General features: G+C 38.6%; 1 protein-coding gene across 4 annotated transcripts; it reads left to right on the top strand.

Moving 5' to 3' along the window:
- Nucleotides 1-3,983: 3,983 nt before the first annotated feature.
- On the top strand, nt 3,984-20,977 carry IMPA1 (inositol monophosphatase 1). Of its 4 annotated transcripts, none has more exons than XM_031441418.2 (9): nt 3,984-4,087; nt 7,078-7,140; nt 7,517-7,650; nt 9,586-9,690; nt 11,015-11,060; nt 13,296-13,404; nt 14,808-14,916; nt 18,351-18,502; nt 19,357-20,977. In XM_031441418.2, the coding sequence occupies exons 2-9, from the start codon at nt 7,078-7,080 to the stop codon at nt 19,470-19,472; spliced, it is 834 nt and encodes a 277-aa protein (XP_031297278.1). In that variant the 5' UTR covers nt 3,984-4,087; the 3' UTR covers nt 19,473-20,977. The 4 variants fall into 4 exon arrangements, with proteins under 4 accessions (XP_031297278.1, XP_031297277.1, XP_064336971.1 ...); XM_031441417.2 differs by having other exon boundaries at nt 7,075-7,140; XM_064480901.1 differs by having other exon boundaries at nt 3,984-4,126.
- Nucleotides 20,978-21,189: the final 212 nt, after the last annotated feature.

The raw sequence follows: 21,189 nt of genomic DNA, 5'->3' as shown, positions 1-21,189 counted from the left end.
CATGGTACTGTTGTGAAGATTAAATGAGTTAATGTTAGTAAGGTCCTCAGAATAATGCCTGACACATAGTAAGCTCTATAATAACTATGGTTACTCTATGCATCTTTGATCTTGCACCTTAAAAGCAGGTGAATGTATATGAATGGAACTCAGAATACATTTTATTTATCTTATAGATGTATCATGGAAGACTGCAATTTTTACATAGTAAAATTTGTCTAATTTAAATGGGGATGCTGTTATTCAAGCTATTTATTTACTTATTCTTTAAGAATGAGAGGCATAAAGCAGTCTGCCTAACTGCTTGAGTTCATACCAACCATTTGTCCAACAGTAATCAGTATCAAGACTGCAAAGAACAAAGAGCTTTCTTTGAGGTCTTAAGAATTGCAATTCAGAGGGGAGGGTATAGCTCAGTGGTAGAGCACGTGCTCAGCATGCATGAGGTCCTGGGTTCAGTCCCTAGTCCCTACATTAAAATAAATCAATGAAACTAATTACCTTCCCCCAAAAAAATAAAGTTAAAAAAATACTAAAAAAAAGAATTGCAATTTAGGAGACACAGATTTGGGTAAAACTGAAACAGTGTCCCAGGGGAGAGAAAGAGTCAGGGGCTTATTCAGGCAAAATCCACAAGTTTGTTCCAGAATTGTCATTGATCCCGATGGAAATATTTGTCCTTATGGGGCAGGTTGTCATGAGTTATTTTAGGGTAAGTGTCCCATAAGTATCTTGAGTTTCTGGAACACTGGGCAGGTGTTCTGGATGCATGTGTTAAGAGAATAAGTGGTCAAAAGGTCAGATTTCATCTAGGCTAAGACATGCATAAATCATACTTCTTTAATGGCCTCCCGGCTCCATTTTAGAGACTCTTAGCAACACCAACATCATTTTGATTTTCCTTTCACACACTTTACACAGCCATGATTGGTCAGGCAAGAGATCCAGAGGCAGAGTAGCCCTCTATTGCTAGCCAGTTTTTTGTTTTTTTAATAAAGTTTCTTTCCAACTCTTAAAAGAGATGATTCTGTGGTACATTGTTCCAAAATTAAACACTCTATCTGCAATTCCAACCTATGTTATATCAAAACCTAAAATTGTATTGGGTATCCTGAAGATTCCACCCATGAGGACCAGTGCTTTGTGTTTGTAAATTTCTGTCATTTTTAAATCAAAGTCCACAAACAATGAACTATTAACTAAGAAAGTCTTGGTATGCGGAGTCTGAATTTTACTATTATTATTATTATTATTTTTTTTTTTTAGTGAAAGGAGTTGCCATTTAAAATAAGTCAGCTCCAGAGACTAAATAGAGTTAAAAGATACCCAACACTGCTGGGGAAGGAATCACCATGGTGGTTGCTCTTTATTATGCAAAGACAAGGCAGTTAGACAAATCTATCACTCATGCAGGTGATAACCAGAGTACTCGGTGGCTTAACAAAGGCCATCCTTCCAGAACCCCCTTCTTGAACAGTCATGTCTGGGGAGGTGTCAGGGGCACTGGATCTCACCTCACTTCCATCCTGAGGTTTAGCATAATTGAAACCTCTCTCATGGATGGAAGTCAGCTGGTAGGAAAGGATATCAAAGGCCCCCAAGAGTGTACTCACCATTGTATCAGGGAAGTCTGGAATGGTGACATGGACACCACACCAGGGAGCAGATTTTGTCCTAGTATAGTGTGTGGCTGAGGCTGGAACCTGACCCCTCCATAACCCCCAACCAAAGGATCTGAACTTTGTGGTTGGGAACAATGGCTGCAGATGTGACTGTAGCTTTTAAAACTGCCCCTCTGGAAAGCCAAGAGCAATGCACCAGGAACCAAGGTCTTTGCAGCCACCGGAACCACTCACAACCAGTTTGCAGCACTGCCAAAACCAGATCTGAGCACTAGACCACCCAGTGCACTAGATGATTCTTCATTCTACTTTCAGTTACGCATTTGAAAGCAGAACGACCTCCTTGGACTGAAAAAACTCCGAGTTACTGAAGGACAATTACAGGGTGGCAGCTGAGGCCCCTAGAAAAAGATTGTACTTCTTGCTCATTTGAGGTAGGAAGCTTGAAATGGCTTTAATTGGAAGGAATGAGATATTTGACCTTCTATCTATCTTACTTCAATTTGCTTACACTGATTTTAGCAGCTTTGCCTGATTTTAGCAGCTTTGCCAAAGAAGTGGGACCATGTTTATTTAGAGGTTTAAGGAGGACTCTGATGACATTTCTGCAAATGCCTGGAAATTTCTATTTGGTTAAAAATCAACACTTATCACCATGTAATTGGCAAGATTTTTATTTTAAAGTGACAGACAATGAAGAACCAAAAAGCTAATTTCTGACTTTTTTATAAATCAAGAAATCAAAAGCATCTTTCGCTAGAAAAATCAAGGTGTTCAAATCAGATACTCAATGGTATCATTCTTTAGAAGAATGGAGACAAAGTTCTGGCTGATTGTGAGGTCTGAGAACTGGCCCTACAGTTGATGTCATCGATCCTAGGGAAGGCTTTCATTTGTAACACACTGGTGACGACACCCCATCTTCTGAGCAAACTAAGAGAAGCAATCACTGCAAATACAAGGAGCCAAATAACCTGCTTCCTTGGGCCTGCTGTGGTTGGGACAATTTTATCTGTGCAATGCTTTTTGGATTATAATGGTAAGACTATATACACTATGATGCCAGACGTGTTATTTCAAGAAGAGTACACATTTTAAGGACCATAGACTAGTCCTTGTATCTCAAGCGATGCAGCCTCATCGTGCCATGTATTCTCTGAGTGTGGACTTTGGAGCCAGTGTGTTCTGCTCTCTGCTCTTGCTGTGTGGCCTGAGGACAAATAACTTCTTTAAACCTCAGTTTCCTTGTCCATATGATGAAGCCGATCATACCTTCTCATGGAACTGTAGCAATGTTTTAAGTACAATGATGCCTATGAAAACACAAGTGCCTGAAACGTGGTAAGTCCTCAATAAATGGCAACCAAATGAATAGGGCAGTTGGTTCGAGGTAACAAATATCTATCTGTCTGTCTGTCTGTCTGTCTATCTATCTATCTATCTATCTATCTATCTATCTATCTGTCTAGCTATCACAGGTTCACTGTAGTGTACATTGCTGGGGAGGAAGAAAACTTTCCTCTAGGAAACCTTCCAGGTTTTATGGCTGGTGTAAGAATTAAATTGATATGTGACAGATTAACAGGAGAAAATCAAGTTTAATTTTGTATATATGAGACTCTCATACACATGAAAGTCAGAGACCCCACGTGCATAAAGAAGATCAGAGGCAGAAAATTAAAAAGAGGACTATATGCCATTCTGAGCTAAGGAATGGGATAAGGGCCTGGGGCTTCCAAGGCCAGGAGGGTCACTTCATGAACAACAAGAAGAAAAGTAGATGTTTGGTAATTATTTACTCTACCATACAGACGGGGTCCCTTAAATAAAATTTATCTCCAGTAATAACTCACATTTTCTGAGAAAAATCCCCAATTTAAATCCAAGTAGTTAAGGTTGGAGCAGTAGTTTCTCTCACACTCACGAGGTCTCAACTACCTTTAGCTCAAAATAATCCTCACGCAAAAAGTGGAACATTTGCGGACGGCTCCCTTATGAATCCCTATAAATGTATACATGCAGCGTAGGTTTATGCAGCATGGGTTTAGCAAATGAAAGGGAGGGAGAAAGAAAGGTAAATAAGAAAATGAGAAGGAAGAGAAGACGAAAGGGACAGGCAAAATAGAGGAGAGGAATTTTTTAAAAAAATTATAGAAGAATGCACAGGCAGGATAAAGAGATTAGAAGAACCAGAGGCTGAAAAAAAAAAGAGGCCAGAACTCAAAGGTCTGGGCAGGGCGGGGCAAGTCAGGAAGCAATCCCCAGCGCGGGCAGCCTGGGGCTGGGGTGGGGGAGGTGCTCTGTCGCCGGGCGGGGTCAGGAGAAGCCACGCCCCGTGGGCGGACCGCAGGGGCGGGACTTCCTGTCGGAGGCTTTACCCTTCAGCCGCCTCTCACGCTTCTGCGGAAGAGCACAGCCTGGGATCCGGCCGGTACCGTTGTGAATCCCACGCCCTCCAATCCGAGGTGAGACCTGCCTTGCTGCGACCCCGCACCGACCCTCGGGTAGGCTCGGCGGGCGCTGTGGGCGCGGGGCGGCCCCCGGCGGCCCTCCGGGGTGGGTCGGGGTGGGTGGGCGCGGTCGGCGGGGCGGGGTCGGCGCCCGGGGACCGAGGCCGCAGTTGGGGCGCTTTCCCCCCTGCAGTGCTGTCCTGAGCCGCCCGCCCGGTGGCACCAGAACCGGCCCCTACGTTGTGCAAGGGTTTCGCCCGCTCGATCTCGCAGAACCTCTGCGGCAGCTTATGTAGGATAATTTCCTCTTTTTCATTTTACCGACTCCATAGAAGCTCAGAAGGACCTGGCATATTTCCAGGGGCACGTAGTCCCTGTGTGAGCCCCCGATCCCGCGCTGTCCGCAGTCGTGCTGCTGGGGACAAGTGACAGGAAGGTGGCATGGCTCCCACCGCAGTGACCAGGACAGAAACAGTTGGAAATGTTGCACATGTTTGTCTTTGAGATAGTGAAGGTGGACAAAATATGCTCCTTTCCTTCAAGACATGATACTCAAAGCTGGTTGGGAATATAAGGCGTGCACACAAATGACCAAAGTGGAAGGAAGATACTTCTGAGGCCCTGAGAGAAATGTACAAAGTTTTATAGGGTCTTTCAGGCTTAAATACCCTCCGAGCTGCTCTGGGCATGTTCCCCCCTAAGGAGTGTCATTCAAACCTAGGACTAGGTTGTACCTACTCAGATGACTTACATATTTCTATCTGCCCGCCGTACCTCTCCTCTGAGCTCAGGATCCATATATTCAGCTGCCTAATTGACATCTCCTTGTGGTTTCACAAAGGCTTCTCATCCTCTACTAGTTAAACTCTTGATCTCCCCACCTCCTACCCAAATCCCAAATTTGACTCCTTTCTGTTGCTCCCTATTTTAGTCAATGTCACCATTATCCATTCAGTTGCCAAACTGGGAAATCTGGGCGTCATTAAACTCTTCCTCTCCCTCTTACCCCAAACCCAATCTAATACTAACCACCACCCCCAACTTTACCCCCCAAAGCAAATATCCCCACTCTCCACTCTTCCCTCCACCCTCCAGTCCATTCTGTTCAATAGCCGGGATGTCATGATAACCTCATGGCTCTTGAATTGAAACCTTACCTCTAAGGCCCTGCATAGGATGATCCTCTATCTCCCCAGCCTCATCCCTCCCCGTTTGCCTTGATCTTTGAACTGTCACAGTTGGGCCTTTCAGTTACTCTGCACATACCAGGAGTCCTGCAGTTGATTTAGTTAATACCATTCACTTGTCCATCAGAGCTTGGTTGAATGATGTCCCTAGGGAAACCAGGTCTAATATCTAAAACCAGGTCAGAGGTCCCCTGTTACATGCTCCTCAATGCGCTTTCCTACTTAGCCTTTATTAAATGTGTAATTTTGCAGGTAGTCTGTGATCATTTTTTTTTTTATTAGTATCTATCTCCCCATTGGAGAGTAAATGTCAACCCGGTGTGTCTTTCTTCACCATGATGCAGTGCACATATAATAGGTATTTGGCACACAGCTCTCGAATGGTTAAACAAATTATGACTTCTGGGTGGAGACCCCTTGGACGAAAGGGTGGCTTTTGAAATGAGCCTGGAAGAATTGGTAGGAGTGATACTATATCAGTGCTGTTAGAACGGGGAAGGATGAGGGGCCTAAGCTAAGTTTCTGGCTAGAAAGCAGATTCATTGTGAGAACACCTAGTTCTGTTAAGCCCTAGAAGAGAGAAATGGGAGTGAGTAAGAATGAAACAAACAAACAAAAAAGAGTTTAGAAACAATTCTTGAAATACTCTAAGCAGTTACTTCAATAGCTTGAAAAGTGGCTGCCTTTTTAAATGATTTAAACGCTTATATCAGGAAGAAGTGACTGGCAGAAACAGCTCCAGGTATCTGTCCTTTGCCCTCCCCTCCTTCCCCCCTTTCCCCTTCCCTCCCCCTTCCTATACTTTGAGCACCGTGATTGGGATTTCCAACCCAGTCTTCAAGGGGAATCTCCACGTCAGTTACTCTCAGCTATAAAAGGACAAAATTAGAGTTTCTTTATAAATGATGCCACATTTTTCTGGAGTCTGACAGCTTAAAAAGCTTCACTGTCTTAGGTACAGATTTTAGAGTGTGGTCAAGCCAGTGGTGAGTTATTTCAGTCTTCTCTTCAGAAGTCAGTGGAAAACTGGACAGTTCAGAGGACAAAAATAGCTTGTTTTTTTTTTTCCCCCTCTCTGAAACTTGGAGGAATAAATTCCTCTTTTGCTTTATTGTTTTCTTTTTTTTTTTTTTTGAAGACATGGAATTTTCTTGCCTCGGAATGTTCTGATAGAAAGATCAGGGGACTTTAGATCCAGAATTGAGTTTGAATTCTGAGTGTTATCTGTTCAAATCGCTGGGCTTTAAGTTCTTCATCTTTACAACCTCATTAAAAATAAAGTCACACGTATAAACACCGAACTACCTGACCTTCAATTAGTACCTGTGCTTCTGCTCCTTCCCTTCAGAGCTTCTTTAATTTCCATCCATGATCGTTTGAATCCACAGATGGCCAAAACTGCAGATACTGAGGGCTGTTTTCCCCATGTTCTTTCTCTAATTTTTACTTTATTCTTAATCCAAACATGCACCCATCTTTTAAAATATTTCTCATGTCCTTTCGCCTCCATTCTCCAAACTAGTGTTGTTTTTTAAAATGTGATATGGTATGGGCACTTTGGGAGACACTTTTATACAGTCCTTCTTGTTATGGAAATATTTCTACAATAGAAGTGAAGTAATTTAGGTAAAAAATGTTTCTTCATGGACCTATGAGTGAATATTGAAAACAGTTGAACTCTAGATTGAGAAAGAGGGTGAATCCTCAGTGAAAGTGTTTTGCAAATTGAGATGATTTTGTGAAGTAACTATTCTATAATTAAGACTTTGAGAGATTGGTAACTGCTTTGGCTTTATATGTGTTAAATCCATTCAGCAGATGGCCGATCCTTGGCAGGAATGCATGGATTATGCAGTAACCCTCGCGAGAAAAGCTGGAGAGGTATGAACTGACATTTTGTCAGCCATGATGTGATGGATGTGGACAGTGTGTGGTTGCCTTGTTAAATAAAACATGTATTTTAATTAAGCTGTATTTTTTTCCACTTTGCCAAACTTTAATGGAGTGAATACTTCCATTTTATGTCATTAAACTTTTTGTGATGACAGTTGTGAATCTAAAATAGGATGTAAGAGTCTGTGATTTAATACTGAGATCATAACCACTATGGGTTTATTTTATATACATGATGGTCAGAAATATTTAAGAATATCATTTAAGAGGGGTTGAATGTTTCAAACCATTTCTTTAGTTCCTCTTTTAGTTTGAATTACAATGACTTATGCTTTTTCTGTTTGCTCACCAAAACTCTTTTTAGGTGGTTCGTGAAGCTCTAAAAAATGAGAGGAATATTATGATTAAAAGTTCCCCAGTTGATTTGGTAACTGCTACTGACCAAAAAGTTGAAAAAATGCTTATCTCTTCCATAAAGGAAAAGTATCCATCTCACAGGTATTTCCTATTTCAATTTCATGTGATAAAAATGAAACGTAGGTTGGAGTCAATATACTAGACAAAAGTTTTGACTTTAGACTCAGAAATTGAGTGTACTTAATTTAAGCTGAACAGGAATGTATTTGGAGGGTGTAAGGCAGCTCAGGAGCCCAGAGAGCAGGACTCAGGCAGGAACCAGGGAGGAAGGCAGAGCTAGTTAGGGTTAGGGTTAGGGTTGAGGTTAGGGTTGGGGTTAGGGTTAGGGTTCAGATTAAGGTTAGGGTTAGGATTAGGGTTGGGGTTAAGGTTAGGGTTGGGGTTAGAGTTGGGGTTAAGGTTAGGGTTGGGGTTAGAGTTTGGCTTAAGGTTTGGGTTAGGGTTGGGGTTAGGAACCATTGCTTCGGATGCTGCTGGTAGCCTCACTCCTGACTCTGTGAACTTTGGGTATCTTTACCACATTGGGCTCAAGATTACAAATCCTGGGCAAGATTATTTGCTTGCTGAGCTTAAGTTATTGGCCTAATCTTAAGCTTCTAGGTAGCAGTGAACAGGAAATATTTGGATTCCTTTATAGTAAGAGGAGTGTTTGGTTGCTGGGAAGTTAACGTGACAAATGTATGTCATAGGCAAAATCTAGAAGTTCAGTTTTTTTCTCTATATTGCAAACCTTTTTAAGTGCTAAAGTCATGGTAACTTTAAGGAGTTTGAGAGAAAATACTAAAATCAGGGCTCTCTTATGGGCACAGAAATATAGCAGAAACATTGTCATCACTTTAAAGTTTTAACATTGTCATCCTCTACTTCCTAGTCATGCCATTGGTATCTTAGCCACTGAGAAGAAAAAAAATGTTTAAAGCAGCTAAATATGCTTCCTCTCAATAAAAAGGTTTACAACTAAGAGAGAAAGAGATAAAAGAAAAAATCATGACAATGATTATTAGGACCGTACAGTATTGAGTAAAGGGTATAAATTTTAAAAGTAGGAAAAGAAAGAAGAAATCCAATGAACTCAGACACATTTCTATAATTTATCTGAGATTTACAGTGTATTGTGTTTTAGGAAGGCATGTAGACACAGTAATTTTGATGAGTGATTTGATTTCTCATTGACTTATTTAATGTTCTCTATCTTATCTGTAACAAATCACCCTAAAAACTTAGCAGCTCTAGACAACAAACATTTGTTATTTTAGAGTTTTCTAGGGTCAGGAATATGGGAGACGCCGGGCTGCATGGTTCTGACCAGGGTCTCATAAAGTTATAGTCAAAACATCAGTTATTTTAAGGCTCAGCTGGGGCTGAACGATCCACGTCTTTCTGTGATTGTTGGTGACTTCAGTTCCTCATGGATTGTCTGCAGGCAGCTTCCCTCAATTCCTCACCATGTGGGTCCCTCCACAGAGCAGCTCATCACATGGTAGCCGGCTTCCCCCAGTGGGCCAGAGGGAAGGGGAGGCAGGGAGAAATAGAGTGAACAAGATGGAAACCACAGTGCCATTTGGTAAGCGAGTCCACAGCATTGCACGCTGTCACTTCCATTGTGTTCTGTTGGTTAGAAACGAGTCACTAAGTCCAAATTCACACTCCAGGCAGCAGGTGTTAGGCGCTACCTCTTGAGGGGAGGAGTTTGAGAGAATTCGTGGACTTAATTTTAAGACCACCACATTTCCTTCATAGGTTCTCATCTGCAATAAATGCCCTTTCAGCATGTGAGCCTTTACGTATCCTGGTTTTGCATTTGAGAATTTCGAAGTCTGTTATTTTTCACATAACTTTGCTGTGGGGGAAATAAAGCTTTCTTACTTTCACCAGTCTGAAAAAAAAAAGGAGCAACAATAGAAAAGAGTAGTGTATAGACTTTTGTTATGTTTTCTAGTAGATTCTGTATAGATTAAGGTTTGAAAACTGTTGAAAGCAATGTAAAGATTTGGGGTCTGTCATTTTTGCTTTCAGCTTCATCGGCGAGGAATCTGTGGCCGCTGGGGAGAAAAGCATCTTAACTGACAACCCGACGTGGATCATCGACCCTATTGATGGAACAACTAATTTTGTACACGGGTATTTTTAAAATTTTCATATTGTAATTGCTGTTTGTGTATTAACTGAATGGGCCATTAAGCATGTTCACAAATATATCTTTAGAGAATTGTGTAATTTGTAGAGTAAAACATTATGCAGAATTTTCATCAGCTGTGGAGGAGGTGATGAAATATTAATGTTGTAAACTTGTCTTATGCAGCGAAGTGCCCTGGTCACCATTCTTTTCCTCACTGTTGAAACCATGTAAAAATGTATGCAAGTAGCTTTGCTGCTTTGAGATCAATTAAGGAACTCACTCACTCAGTACTGGAGTGTTGTCTGTATAGAAGGGGTTCAATCCAGGAGAAAAAATGTTAAAAAGAGCATGAGTTTTTAAGATGTGTGACCTTGGGCAAATTACTTTATCTTCCTAAACCTCAATTTTTTTTTATTTTTTAATAAAAATACATTAATGGTACCTGCCTCATAGAAATAAATGCTTGTTGATGGGACTCAATGAGTTGTACATTTATCTAAGAACTTAGTATAGTGCCTGGCACAAAGTAAGTATATAACACACACACACATATATTCTATATATTATATAAAATATATAGTATTCTATAGAATACTACTCTGTAGAATAGTGTATATATAGAATATATATACAAAGTAGGTATATTATTCAATATATATAGAAGAAAGCCTGATGGAATTGCCAGTGGGGGTTCAAATGAGTAGCCTGGTTTGGTGGCATTACACATATAGTTGTTGTATTTGAAGTTGCCACGTAGTGTTACATATCTTTACTAATAGACTTGTTAAAGTCATAAAGGTAAGATCTAGAGTCTGTATGTGATGGAATGTTCATGTGGAAAGATGCTCATAAAGTAATGTAACATAGTGATTATAGTATAGTGTCGAGTATGATCCCATTTTTGTTAAAATTTGTTTTTATTTTCTGAAAAAAAATTTTACATAGTTACTGTATTCATGGCATTGGGCATTCCGAAGGTATAAAATGGCATGCAGTGTTGAGTGTCCGTCCCACCTCCGACCCCAGCTTCTCAGGACCCATCTCTGGAGGTGCTCACTGTTACCGGTTTCTTGTGGATCCTCTCAGAGATGTCTCCTGCCTGTAGAAGCATCCTGTGTGTATGCATCTGTCTGAGCTACCCTCTCCCGCCCCCACCATTTACACAGAGGGTTGTACTGTGCACACAGTTCTGGGGGAGGAGAGATGAGACTGTTCATTTGAAAAAATTTGTAAGCAATTGTATTATGAAAAGAAGTGTTTATTGAAAATAAGTTGTCTCTTGGTAAACTTGTTTCTTTTTATTTTCTTTCTTTTTTGTTTTTTTAGATTTCCTTTTGTAGCTGTTTCAATTGGCTTTGTTGTAAATAAAAAGGTATGTCATTTAAATTTATGGTGGGTGAAATGCCTTGCTCTCATTTTCTGAGAAAAAGTAAATGTGTCTCCATAATAAATTTAGGTTTATCTCTATCCTCAATTTATGTAGCTGCATTATGTCAAAATAAGCTATAGAACTGTTAAACTTATCCTGATGCTTTTTCCAGTGAAGACAATGTAATGTTTTCTGAGAAGACTGGATAAGGAAAAAATGCACACAAGTAACTGAAATACTGTTCAGTATTTAATCCCCACTGTATATGTGATGGAGTCCAATGTGATAGGAGTTGATGTAGGATGGGAAATGCTGAGTGGAAGAGCTGGGATTTGAGCTGGGAATGCTTTAATAGGGGTCAGTGAAGGGAAGACCAGGATGTGGTTGGGGACAAAGCATGGCTAGAAAATGCAGGCTATGATCAGGCACCCACATGCTTGCTACATCTAAAACCCTGTAGAGTACAGTCTACGTGTCTTGCATTTCTGTGCGTTTGGTTGATCGATCAGAAAATGAATGATGTTTACTAGCATCTTACATCCCTGCCTTCAGGGAGCTTGTGATATATTTGATGACCTTGTACACAAGAGAGTTAAGAAATCTCTGAAAATAAAAATATGAATTAGCACACTTGAAATCTTAGGCACAGGACTGTGTGAATCAGTTGTCATTCAAAAGGAGATGAGTGAGCATTTCTCGTATAATCAGCCCTGGGCTGTTGAACTCCCAGCTCAGAGCAAAGTTTAGATGTGTGAACAGGTAAAGGTAATATACGGTGGAACTATGGGGGGAAAAAAAAGTACTAAGACAACATGAAGAGGGTGTAACCAGTTCTGCCAAGAGTGTTTGGGGAAATCTTAACAGTAAGTAGAAAGGGTCTTAGAATTTGGTCAAATGAGTTGGGTCTTAGCAAATTAGGGGTTTGCCAGATAAAGAAGAAAGGAAAGCATTTTCATCAGAAAGAACAGTTTGGGGAAGAGCATGATGTGTTGAGGGAATGGTGAGATATTCACTGTGAGTGAGTCAGAGTGGCAGGAGCAGAACTGATGAGGTGAGTTAGATGTCGTCTTGTTGTGAGGCGCCGTGGCGTGTCCATGCCGGAGCATTCAGATTTTGTTTTTAGGTGGTAGGAAACCAGTGGAGATTTTTAAGTTCAGAGTAGTGGATAATTCCAGCAACGTAGAGATTATACCAGAAGGATGAGTGATTCTGAACTCAGATAGGGGTGGTGAGAATAGCTGAGGAAATGGCCCAAATCAGGAAGTGTTTTCAAGATGAAATTTGCAGGAAGTGACTAATGGGGGAGGAATGAGGTGTGATCAGGTCGGGAGTGAGTTTGACCTCTTTGGCTGTTTTCCGCAAGGTGAGGTCGTGAAGCCTAGCCCCTTACCCGGGTGGATGGGGTCGGTGGGAGCCACAGTTCTAGTGGTAGCTGAATTTGTGGACTAGAAAGAACAAACCTGTATGAATAGAGAGAGCTAAAAGGTAAATGGAAGAAAAGGAAGAATGAAAAACCCCTGAGCGCACAACTTTTAAGGGTTAGGCAGAGAAGAAGGACATAAGAAAAAGTGACATGAAGATAGATGAGTGAGTGAGGGAGGGGGATGAAGAGAACAGGGCCAGGTACACGGAGTATGGGGCTAACTGAGGATGCTCAGCAGTCTCTAGATCTTCAGAGAAGGCTTTGTCAGCAAGAGTTCATTGATGATCTCTTTGCAGGGAGTTTCAGGAGAACACATGCTCAGGGCAGAAGCCTAATTGTGATGTGTTGGGAGAACAGGAGATGCAAAGTGTAAACTACTCTGGCAGTGAAGAGAAAAGGAGAAGGTAGCATTTTGAAGGTTTTGTAAGGGAGGAAGAAATTTGATGAGAAGTTACCAGAATCGAAATCCAAGAGAGGAGGGATCAGTTGATGGAGCAGTTTTGCAAAGACATGTAACACAGGAGGAAGGGCTCACCTTAGAAAACAGGAAAGGTCTTTCTTCATCTGAGGCAGGAAGGAGAGAGGTCAAGGTGGGTGCCTTTAATTTGACAAATGGTTGGGACAGTGGCAAAGATTCGAGTCTGATGACCTCTTTCCTCTGATTAAGCTGGGAATTAGCACTTTACATATCCCCCAGTGTAGCCATTTGAAAACATTATCAGTATACCAGATTTTCTGGTTACTTTCTTAGAAAAAGTATTGGTTGAATGAAGAAAAATTCTCAAGTTTAGTAAAGGAAACTTTTCCTTCTGCAGATGGAATTTGGAATTGTATACAGTTGCATGGAGGATAAGATGTATACTGGCAGGAAAGGAAGAGGTGCCTTTTGCAATGGTCAAAAACTCCAGGTTTCACACCAAGAAGGTAGGTTTAGCCTCTGATTTTTGGTGCGATTGACGTTACGTACTCATATGTTATTTTTTTTTTAAATGTTAACCTCTGGAATTCTCCAAGTGCTAACTGATTTATAAAGCGTGTCTTTTTTCCCTGTACTTTTTAACTGTGACAGTGGTTTTGGATGTGGTGATAGAAACAGGGGAGGCATGGGCATTTGAGCAGAGGACACTGCAGGCTTGAGGCTCCTTAGGGGCTGGAGCGGGAGATGAGTTAGAACCGCTCCCTGCCCTCACCGCATTCCAGGGTTATTGTTTCAGCCACTGCATCTCAGATTCTTTGTAGAGTTCCTCTGCTCTGATGCCACTGGGACCACTTACTAGGAAATTGAGAGGGAAAAGTCCCTTCAAGCTGAGAATCATTAAAAATGAGGCATATACATTTTTTAATGAGTTTTACTGGCCTTTTAAGTCTTCTTTCTCTGCGACAGCTCACTGCAGTTTTGAGGCACCTTCTTCCCTAAGCCATGTCCAACATCCTCCATAGTTTCCACATCAGATTCTTTTAAGTGCAGCAAAAACTTAAAGATACTTGGGAAATGATCTAGGTTCAGAATCCTCCCACACTTTTATAATTTTTTTCTCCTCAAACTCTTAATTTGAGAGCAGACTTTTAGTTTATTTCCTTCCCATTGAATCCTAACACCCCAGAGACTGGTAGATGCATCCTAATATTTGAGATGTTAACGTGAAAAAATATGCGTCTTAGAGTTGAAGGAATGCGGGAGCTTTCATGGGAACAACTTTTTCCCTTTTTCTAATTATTTTTTTCACTTTCCTTAAACAAGTTATGTGATCATTGCAGAGTACAGCAGTTATGAGCATATTTGAACAAGCTGGTGAGCCCTCATCTCAGCTGTGGGAGGAGGTGAAGTGTGGGGTGTGCTGGAGGGGAGCCTGTTAACCAAGAGCATTGAGTGTGTTTTGAGCTTCCATCATGATCTTTCAAAGAGAGAGTGGAACGTGTTGGATGATCTGTCAAGTTAGTAAATGGAAATCAGATGAAAGAACTACCATTTAATTTTAGTATTTGTTTTATTTTAAATCTATATATAAATTATTATTATCTAAATTCCACTTTTTAAAGATACATAAGGCATTTGATTTGTTGGTTTCCCACTAAAGGCATCATATCATGCAGGCAAATTGGTTATATCCTACACTTTTAGGGGGGTGGTCTTAAAGAAAATAAAAGAGATAATAAATTGATCAGTATTTTAATATTTAAAGCCTTAGAAAGAAATAAATATGATACAACTAGGAAGATGGAAGCAAATGTCCTATTTTTTTTTTTTCTGAGTTACAAGGGTCAAATGTTTGACCAGAATTCTTACTAACAAACTCTAGTGATTATTTAAAACCTTTTTTTTTTAGATGTTACCAAATCACTCTTGATGACAGAGTTGGGCTCTTCCAGAACACCAGAGACTCTGAGAATTATTCTTTCTAATATGGAAAGGCTCCTTTGCCTTCCCATCCACGGGTAAGCTCTTTTCATTTTTCTCCCTAAAGTTTCCGGATAACTTAATATTCTGAGGACTGACTTTTCTTTAGAAATGAAATTTGTGTGTGTGTATTTGTACATATAGCTCCTTTTTTCCTCTGAACTGTATCATGGTAATTTCCTTGGATAATGGCTCTTTTAACCCTAAATACTTCAGTTTGTTTTTTCCTAAGAATAGGGATATTCTCTTCCATAATCATCATACAATTATTGACTTCATAAATTTATCTAATCTACCATCCATATGTATTCAGTTTTTTCAGTTGGCCTAGTAACGTTCTTTTTTTAAAAAATTGTTCCTGAAGTATAGTTAATTGACAATGTTAGTTTCAGGTGTACAGGAAAGCAATGACATTCTTCATAGCATTTTTCTTCCTCCAGTGCAAGATTCAGTCCAGGGTCAGCATGACATTTAGTTGCCATGTCTCTTTCAGCACCTTGAATCTGGAACATGTCCACAGCCTAAGCAATTACCCACTTTCTGAAGTTTTCAAATTGTTTGCACAGAGGTGTGCAAGGTAGACTCGTGTGATTTATTCCTGGCCTCTCTGTATCAGTAGTTATTCTTCCTCTTAGCATTTTGTATTTTGTATATTTGTGCTTTCTTCTTTTTAAAAATCTCGATTCAGTTACTTTGCAAGGGTTTTTATTTTTGTCTATTATTTTCAAAGAACCACAATTTTGATGATTAATCTGATCTTCTGCTTTTCTCCTCTCTGCTTTAGTCTTTTCATCATTGTGCTTTCTTTTGGTATATTTTGTTGTTTCCTTTTTTTTCCCCCTTTTAAAATAGGAAATTTATTATTATGCTTTGATTTTTATTGATATAAGTATTTAGGCTATGAATTTTTATCTGATTACTGCTCTAAATGTATCCCATAGATTCTGATTGTTTTCATCGTAATTATTTTTCAGAAAAATCTATAACTTCTGTTTATATTTCCCTGTTTACCCAAGAGTTGTGTTCTTAAATTTCCACTAGGAAATGCTTTTTTTTTCTTCTTTAACTTCATTTTTAATTTGTAGTTTTTTTACCTTGTAATAAATACATTTAATGGGACTTTACATTTTCTTTGTGTCCAGTATATGATCAATTTTTGTGAAACTTCCATATGCGCTGAAAAGGAAGTACATTCTGTATCGTACTTTGATGTTTGCACTTCAAGTCTGCTTTGACTTAAGAATTGCAATCCCTGCTTTCTCATTATTTCCATTTGCCTGGTAAATCTTTTCTACTCTTGTTTGTAGTCCTTTTGAATCACTGCATTTTAAATGCATCTCTTTTTTTTTTTATTCAACTACAGTTGATTTATAATGTTGTATTAGTTTCTGGTGTACAACAAAGTGATTCAGTTATATATATATATACACATATTCTTTTCCATTATGGTTTATTACAGGGTAATAAATATAGTTCTCTGTGCTATACAGTATGACCTTGTTGTTTATCTATTTAATACATAGTAGTTTGTGCTTGCTAACCTCAGATTCCCAATTTATCCCTCCCTCACCCCCTTTCCCTTTTGTTAACCATAAGTTGGTTTTCTGTGTCTGTTTCTGTTTTGCAAATAAATTTGTGTCATATTTTAGATTCTACATATAAGTGATATTATATGGTATTTGTCTCTCTCTGCCTGCCTTACCTCATTTAGTATGATAATCTCTAGGTCCATCCATGTTGCTGCAAATGGCATTGTTCATTTTTTTTTATGGCTGAGTCAAATTCCTTTGAATAAATATACCACAACTTCTTTATCCAGTCATTTGTCAATGGACATTTAGGTTGCTTCCATGTCTTGGCTATTGTAAATAGTGCTACTGTGAACATTGGGGTGCATGTATCTTTTCAAATTAGAGTTTCCTCCAGATATATGCCCGGTGGGTTTTCTGGACCATATGGTAACTCTATTTTTAGTTTTTTAAGGAACCTCCTTACTGTCCTCCATAGTGGCTGAATCAGTTTTTCTTCCCACCAACAGTGTGTTTTCTTCATACCCTTTCCAGCATTTATTGTTTGTGGAGTTTTTAATGATGGCCATTCTGACCAGTGTAAAGGCATTGTAGTTTTGATTTGCATTTCTCTGATAATTAGTGATGCTGAGCATCTTTTCATGCGCCAGATGGCCATCTTGTGTGTATTCTTTGGAGAAATGTCTATTTATGTCTTACGCCCATTTTTTGATTTTTTTTTTTAATTAGTCATGTAAGCTGTATATTTTAGAAATTAACCCCTTGTTGGTCGGCTCATTTGCAGATATTTTCTTCCAGTCTATAGGTTGTCTTTTTGTTTTGTTTATGGTTCCCTTTGCTGTGCAAAAGCTTATAAGTTTCATTAGGTCCCATTTGTTTACTTTTGCTTTCATTTCTGTTGCCTTGGGAGACTGACCTAGGAAAACATTGCTAAGATTTATGTTAAAGAATGTTCTGCCTATGTTCTTTTCTAGGAGTTTTATGGTGTCATGTTTTATAAGTCTTTAAGCCATTTTGAGTTTATTTTTGTGTACGGTGTGAGGCAGTGTTCTAACTTCATTGACTTACATGCTGCTGTCCAGCTCTTCCAACACTACATAGTGTGCCTCTTGATTTGAGTTGTTGGGTTTCCTCATGATTAGACTTGGGTTATGCATTTTGGGTGGGGATGAGAGAGAAGTAATTTTGTGTTCTTCTCAGTGCATTGTATCAGGGGGCACATCATACCATTTTGCCCCCTTATTGGATGCTAACTTTGATCACTTTGGAATGGTGATCTTGCTATCTTTCCCACTGTAATTATTTTGTATCTTATCTTTGACATGTAAATATCAATCATTCATCCACTCACTTTAGCATTTATGTATGATTCTTTCCTGAATCATTTATTATTATAATGCCTAATAAAATTACATCCATACTTATGTTAACTTGGTATATTTCCAAGGAAAAAATACTATGAGATGGCAGACCTGGAATAATCTTCCCAGGCAGGCTTTCCCAAGCAGAGCCCAGCTGTGCTGTTACCCTTCGATCACATATATTGATGTACGTGCAGTTGGGAATGACCAGTAGCACATTTTAACCCTCCTACAAACTACTTGTATTGTGCGGCTGTAGTCCCTGGGTTTAGACCAAAATGAATATATGTGCGTGCCATAATAGTAGAATTTCATTTTCTTCTTTTTTTTCTCCTCTGAAAATATCATTGTTTTAATGTTTACCTCAGTCAATGATTCCTTTTTAAAGATTAATTTTTTCATTGATATATTTGCATCAAGATAATTAGAATTTATTATTTTTATTTTAAAATTAGATATGATCTTTTCTAAAAACATTCTCTAGATTGGTTCAGATTATCTTAAAATACACTGAAATAAGGAGTGACTTATTTGAAAGAATTATTTTTTCCAGTGTTATTTTTTTTAAATGTTATTTGTTAGGATCCGAGGTGTTGGAACTGCAGCTCTTAACATGTGCCTCGTGGCAGCTGGATATGCAGATGCGTATTATGAGATGGGAATTCACTGCTGGGACGTAGCCGGTGCTGGCATTATTGTTACTGAGGCTGGTGGAGTCCTCATGGATGTAACAGGTAAATTTATGGGACAGTGAAGCATTTTTCTTTCCATATCTGTTGTACTTTCCTCCATTTATGGCTTTTTTTCTTTTAATGTTTAGTATGTATTATACTTCAACTCTTGAAGGCAAAACAAGCCATGTAATTTTCTGTAAAATCAAAATAATGAACCTTGGGAGATAGAGACAAGGGTAAGAAGCTAATGGTAGTGTGGGATTAATGGCTAAGACTTCAGATGTGAGTATCAGGAACTCAAGAGGCTGTAGAAAAAGTCTAGAAGGTCACCGAATCTGAGAACTATACCAAGAGCTCTTTGAGTGGTGACCATGATGGATGGTCCATCTTCCATCATCACTTTCTGCCCTGGGCCTAGAGAGGTTACATACTTCCTTTGCACTGATGGTGAAATTTTTTTAATTAAAGAGTGAACCTGGGTTGAAATAATTCATTGGTGGTCTGGGAGAAAGGCTGCAAAGAAGTAGGGAAACGGGAAGGAAAGTGGTATGAAAATTCATTGAGTCAAGTTTTCTGTCTATTGAATCCCAAACATTAAAGAGGTAATAAGAATAATGAAAGAAGAAATAGAACACACAAAAGATGAAATAGACAAAAGATGACATACTTTCAGACTAGTATGATTGAGATTCCCCTGTCCCCCAAAACTGGTATTTACTAAAAGAATATGCTTAGAAACTGATTTATGTGTTATCAGAGCTTAAGCATTTATGGTTATGTGACAACGTAGATTTTTTGAAAAGATAAATCAAAAGTATGAAAATGTTATGATTGACCATAGTACATATTGCTGTGCTAATTTTATAGGAATTATTTCTGTGCAAGATGTAACCATTTCCCATATTTGATTTTAGGTGGACCATTTGATATGATGTCACGAAGAATAATTGCTTCAAGTAATAAAACATTAGCAGAAAGGATAGCCAAAGAAATTCAGATAATACCTCTTCAAAGAGATGATGAAGATTGATTATAACAGCTTCACATATTCAATCACAGTTGCATCTCTCCAGATTTGCTGATGGTGTTACAAAATTCAGGACATCTGTTTCACTTTTATGATATGATTGGCTTAAATTATTTGCAAAGTCCAGATTAAAAAAATTGCTACTTGTTTTGTATTTTACTAAGAGTAGGTATGCAAGAATGGATGAAATGTCTATTTCATTGTTTTACAAATTTTTGCGTGTGAGAATGTACTTTAGGAAGAATACACAGTTGACGAGATAAGTTGACTATCAACTGAAATAGTCAATTAGCAGTTTAGAGTTTCTAAGTATTTATGAGCCTCTGAAATTTTGACTTAACTATTTATGTGCATATGCATTCTTAATTAGAAAGTTATCTTTTTGGAAACAATTTTTCCTTTAGTTCCAAAAGCCATGTTTAATTGAATTTGTAAGAAGTATATTAGTACTTCCTAGACCAAGGTTTCTTCCTTTGTAGAGAACCAGTTTTATTCATCAGTGTACGTGTAGCACCAAGGATGGCACCTGTCAAATAGTAGGCAATCCAAAACTAAGCATTGAAAGAATGAGTATTTTGAAGGAATTGCTACCTTCAGTTCCTAGTTGCTGCATAAAGTAATGAGCTCATCATTCTGTAATTTACTTCACGTTTGGAAGTAAAAACTATCTAGTCATTTTATATTTCACATTACCATTCCTTTTAACGTTTCATATTACCGTGGCATTTCAATTACTGTACCTTTGATACTGGTTATTATTGTGGGCATTTCTGGAGTTTATATATTTTTTAAAACACTGCATTACGGTTATTTGTTTGAATTTCCTTTAAATCCCTATATAAAGGAGAAGAAATGGTTTCAAAAAAGCACCTTCATCAGGAATCTGATGTAACTTGATACTGTATGACACTTTACCAAATTCAGTATTCATGTTTTAAGATGTTGAGACTAGTCCAGTTGAGCACCGGAAACCTGGCCCCTGGCGGATACATTGCATTGTTAATATTGCACTGTTTGTTTCTTCCCCAAACTCCTTATTTAATTCTGTTGCCACTGGATTCTATTCAGCCTTTTAACTATTCCTTAATCATCTTTGGCTTATCAAACTCAAAAAGAAAATTGTCTGGTTCATCAATATTTTTAAAAGATTAATTTATTGCTAGGTCTTGTCCCTTGGCATGTGAACAGACTATTAAAGTTTTATAGGCTCATGTGAGCCTGAAATTTGATGAAACAGAAAGTGCTTCTATAAAGTTTCCAAGACGGGTTATTTTATTGTGCGCATCTAATACAGTAAACACTTACGAACCTAAGATTTGAGTATTATAATGACTTGCATCTCATATATTATTCTAAGACAGGTTGTTCTGCAGTTAAATTTATTGTAATTAGGAAGACTATCATGAATATAATTTTAAATAAAAAGTGTAACTGACCCACTGCTTTTAGGGGATTTGTTTTGTTGTAACTATTTGACACTTGCAGTTGTGATTAAATATAGGCTCTTGGTTTTGCCTGTATTTTTCTCAGCTTTTCTAAAGACCTTTAAAATCATTTCCAAACAGGAAGCTTTTTGTCATCTTTTTTATTCTAAATGAAATTGGACATTTTGTGACTGAAATTTATTTAGACATTGAAAAAGTATGATAAGTAAATTATCCAACAATAATTTGAAAATCTCTTTGTATCAGGCCTTAATTAGACTTAGCATGTATAATAT

The sequence above is a fragment of the Camelus dromedarius genome, chromosome 30, assembly GCF_036321535.1.
Source record: "Camelus dromedarius isolate mCamDro1 chromosome 30, mCamDro1.pat, whole genome shotgun sequence".
In the NCBI taxonomy this organism is placed as follows: Eukaryota; Metazoa; Chordata; class Mammalia; order Artiodactyla; family Camelidae; genus Camelus; species Camelus dromedarius.
This window is presented reverse-complemented; position numbering and strand designations above follow the sequence as displayed.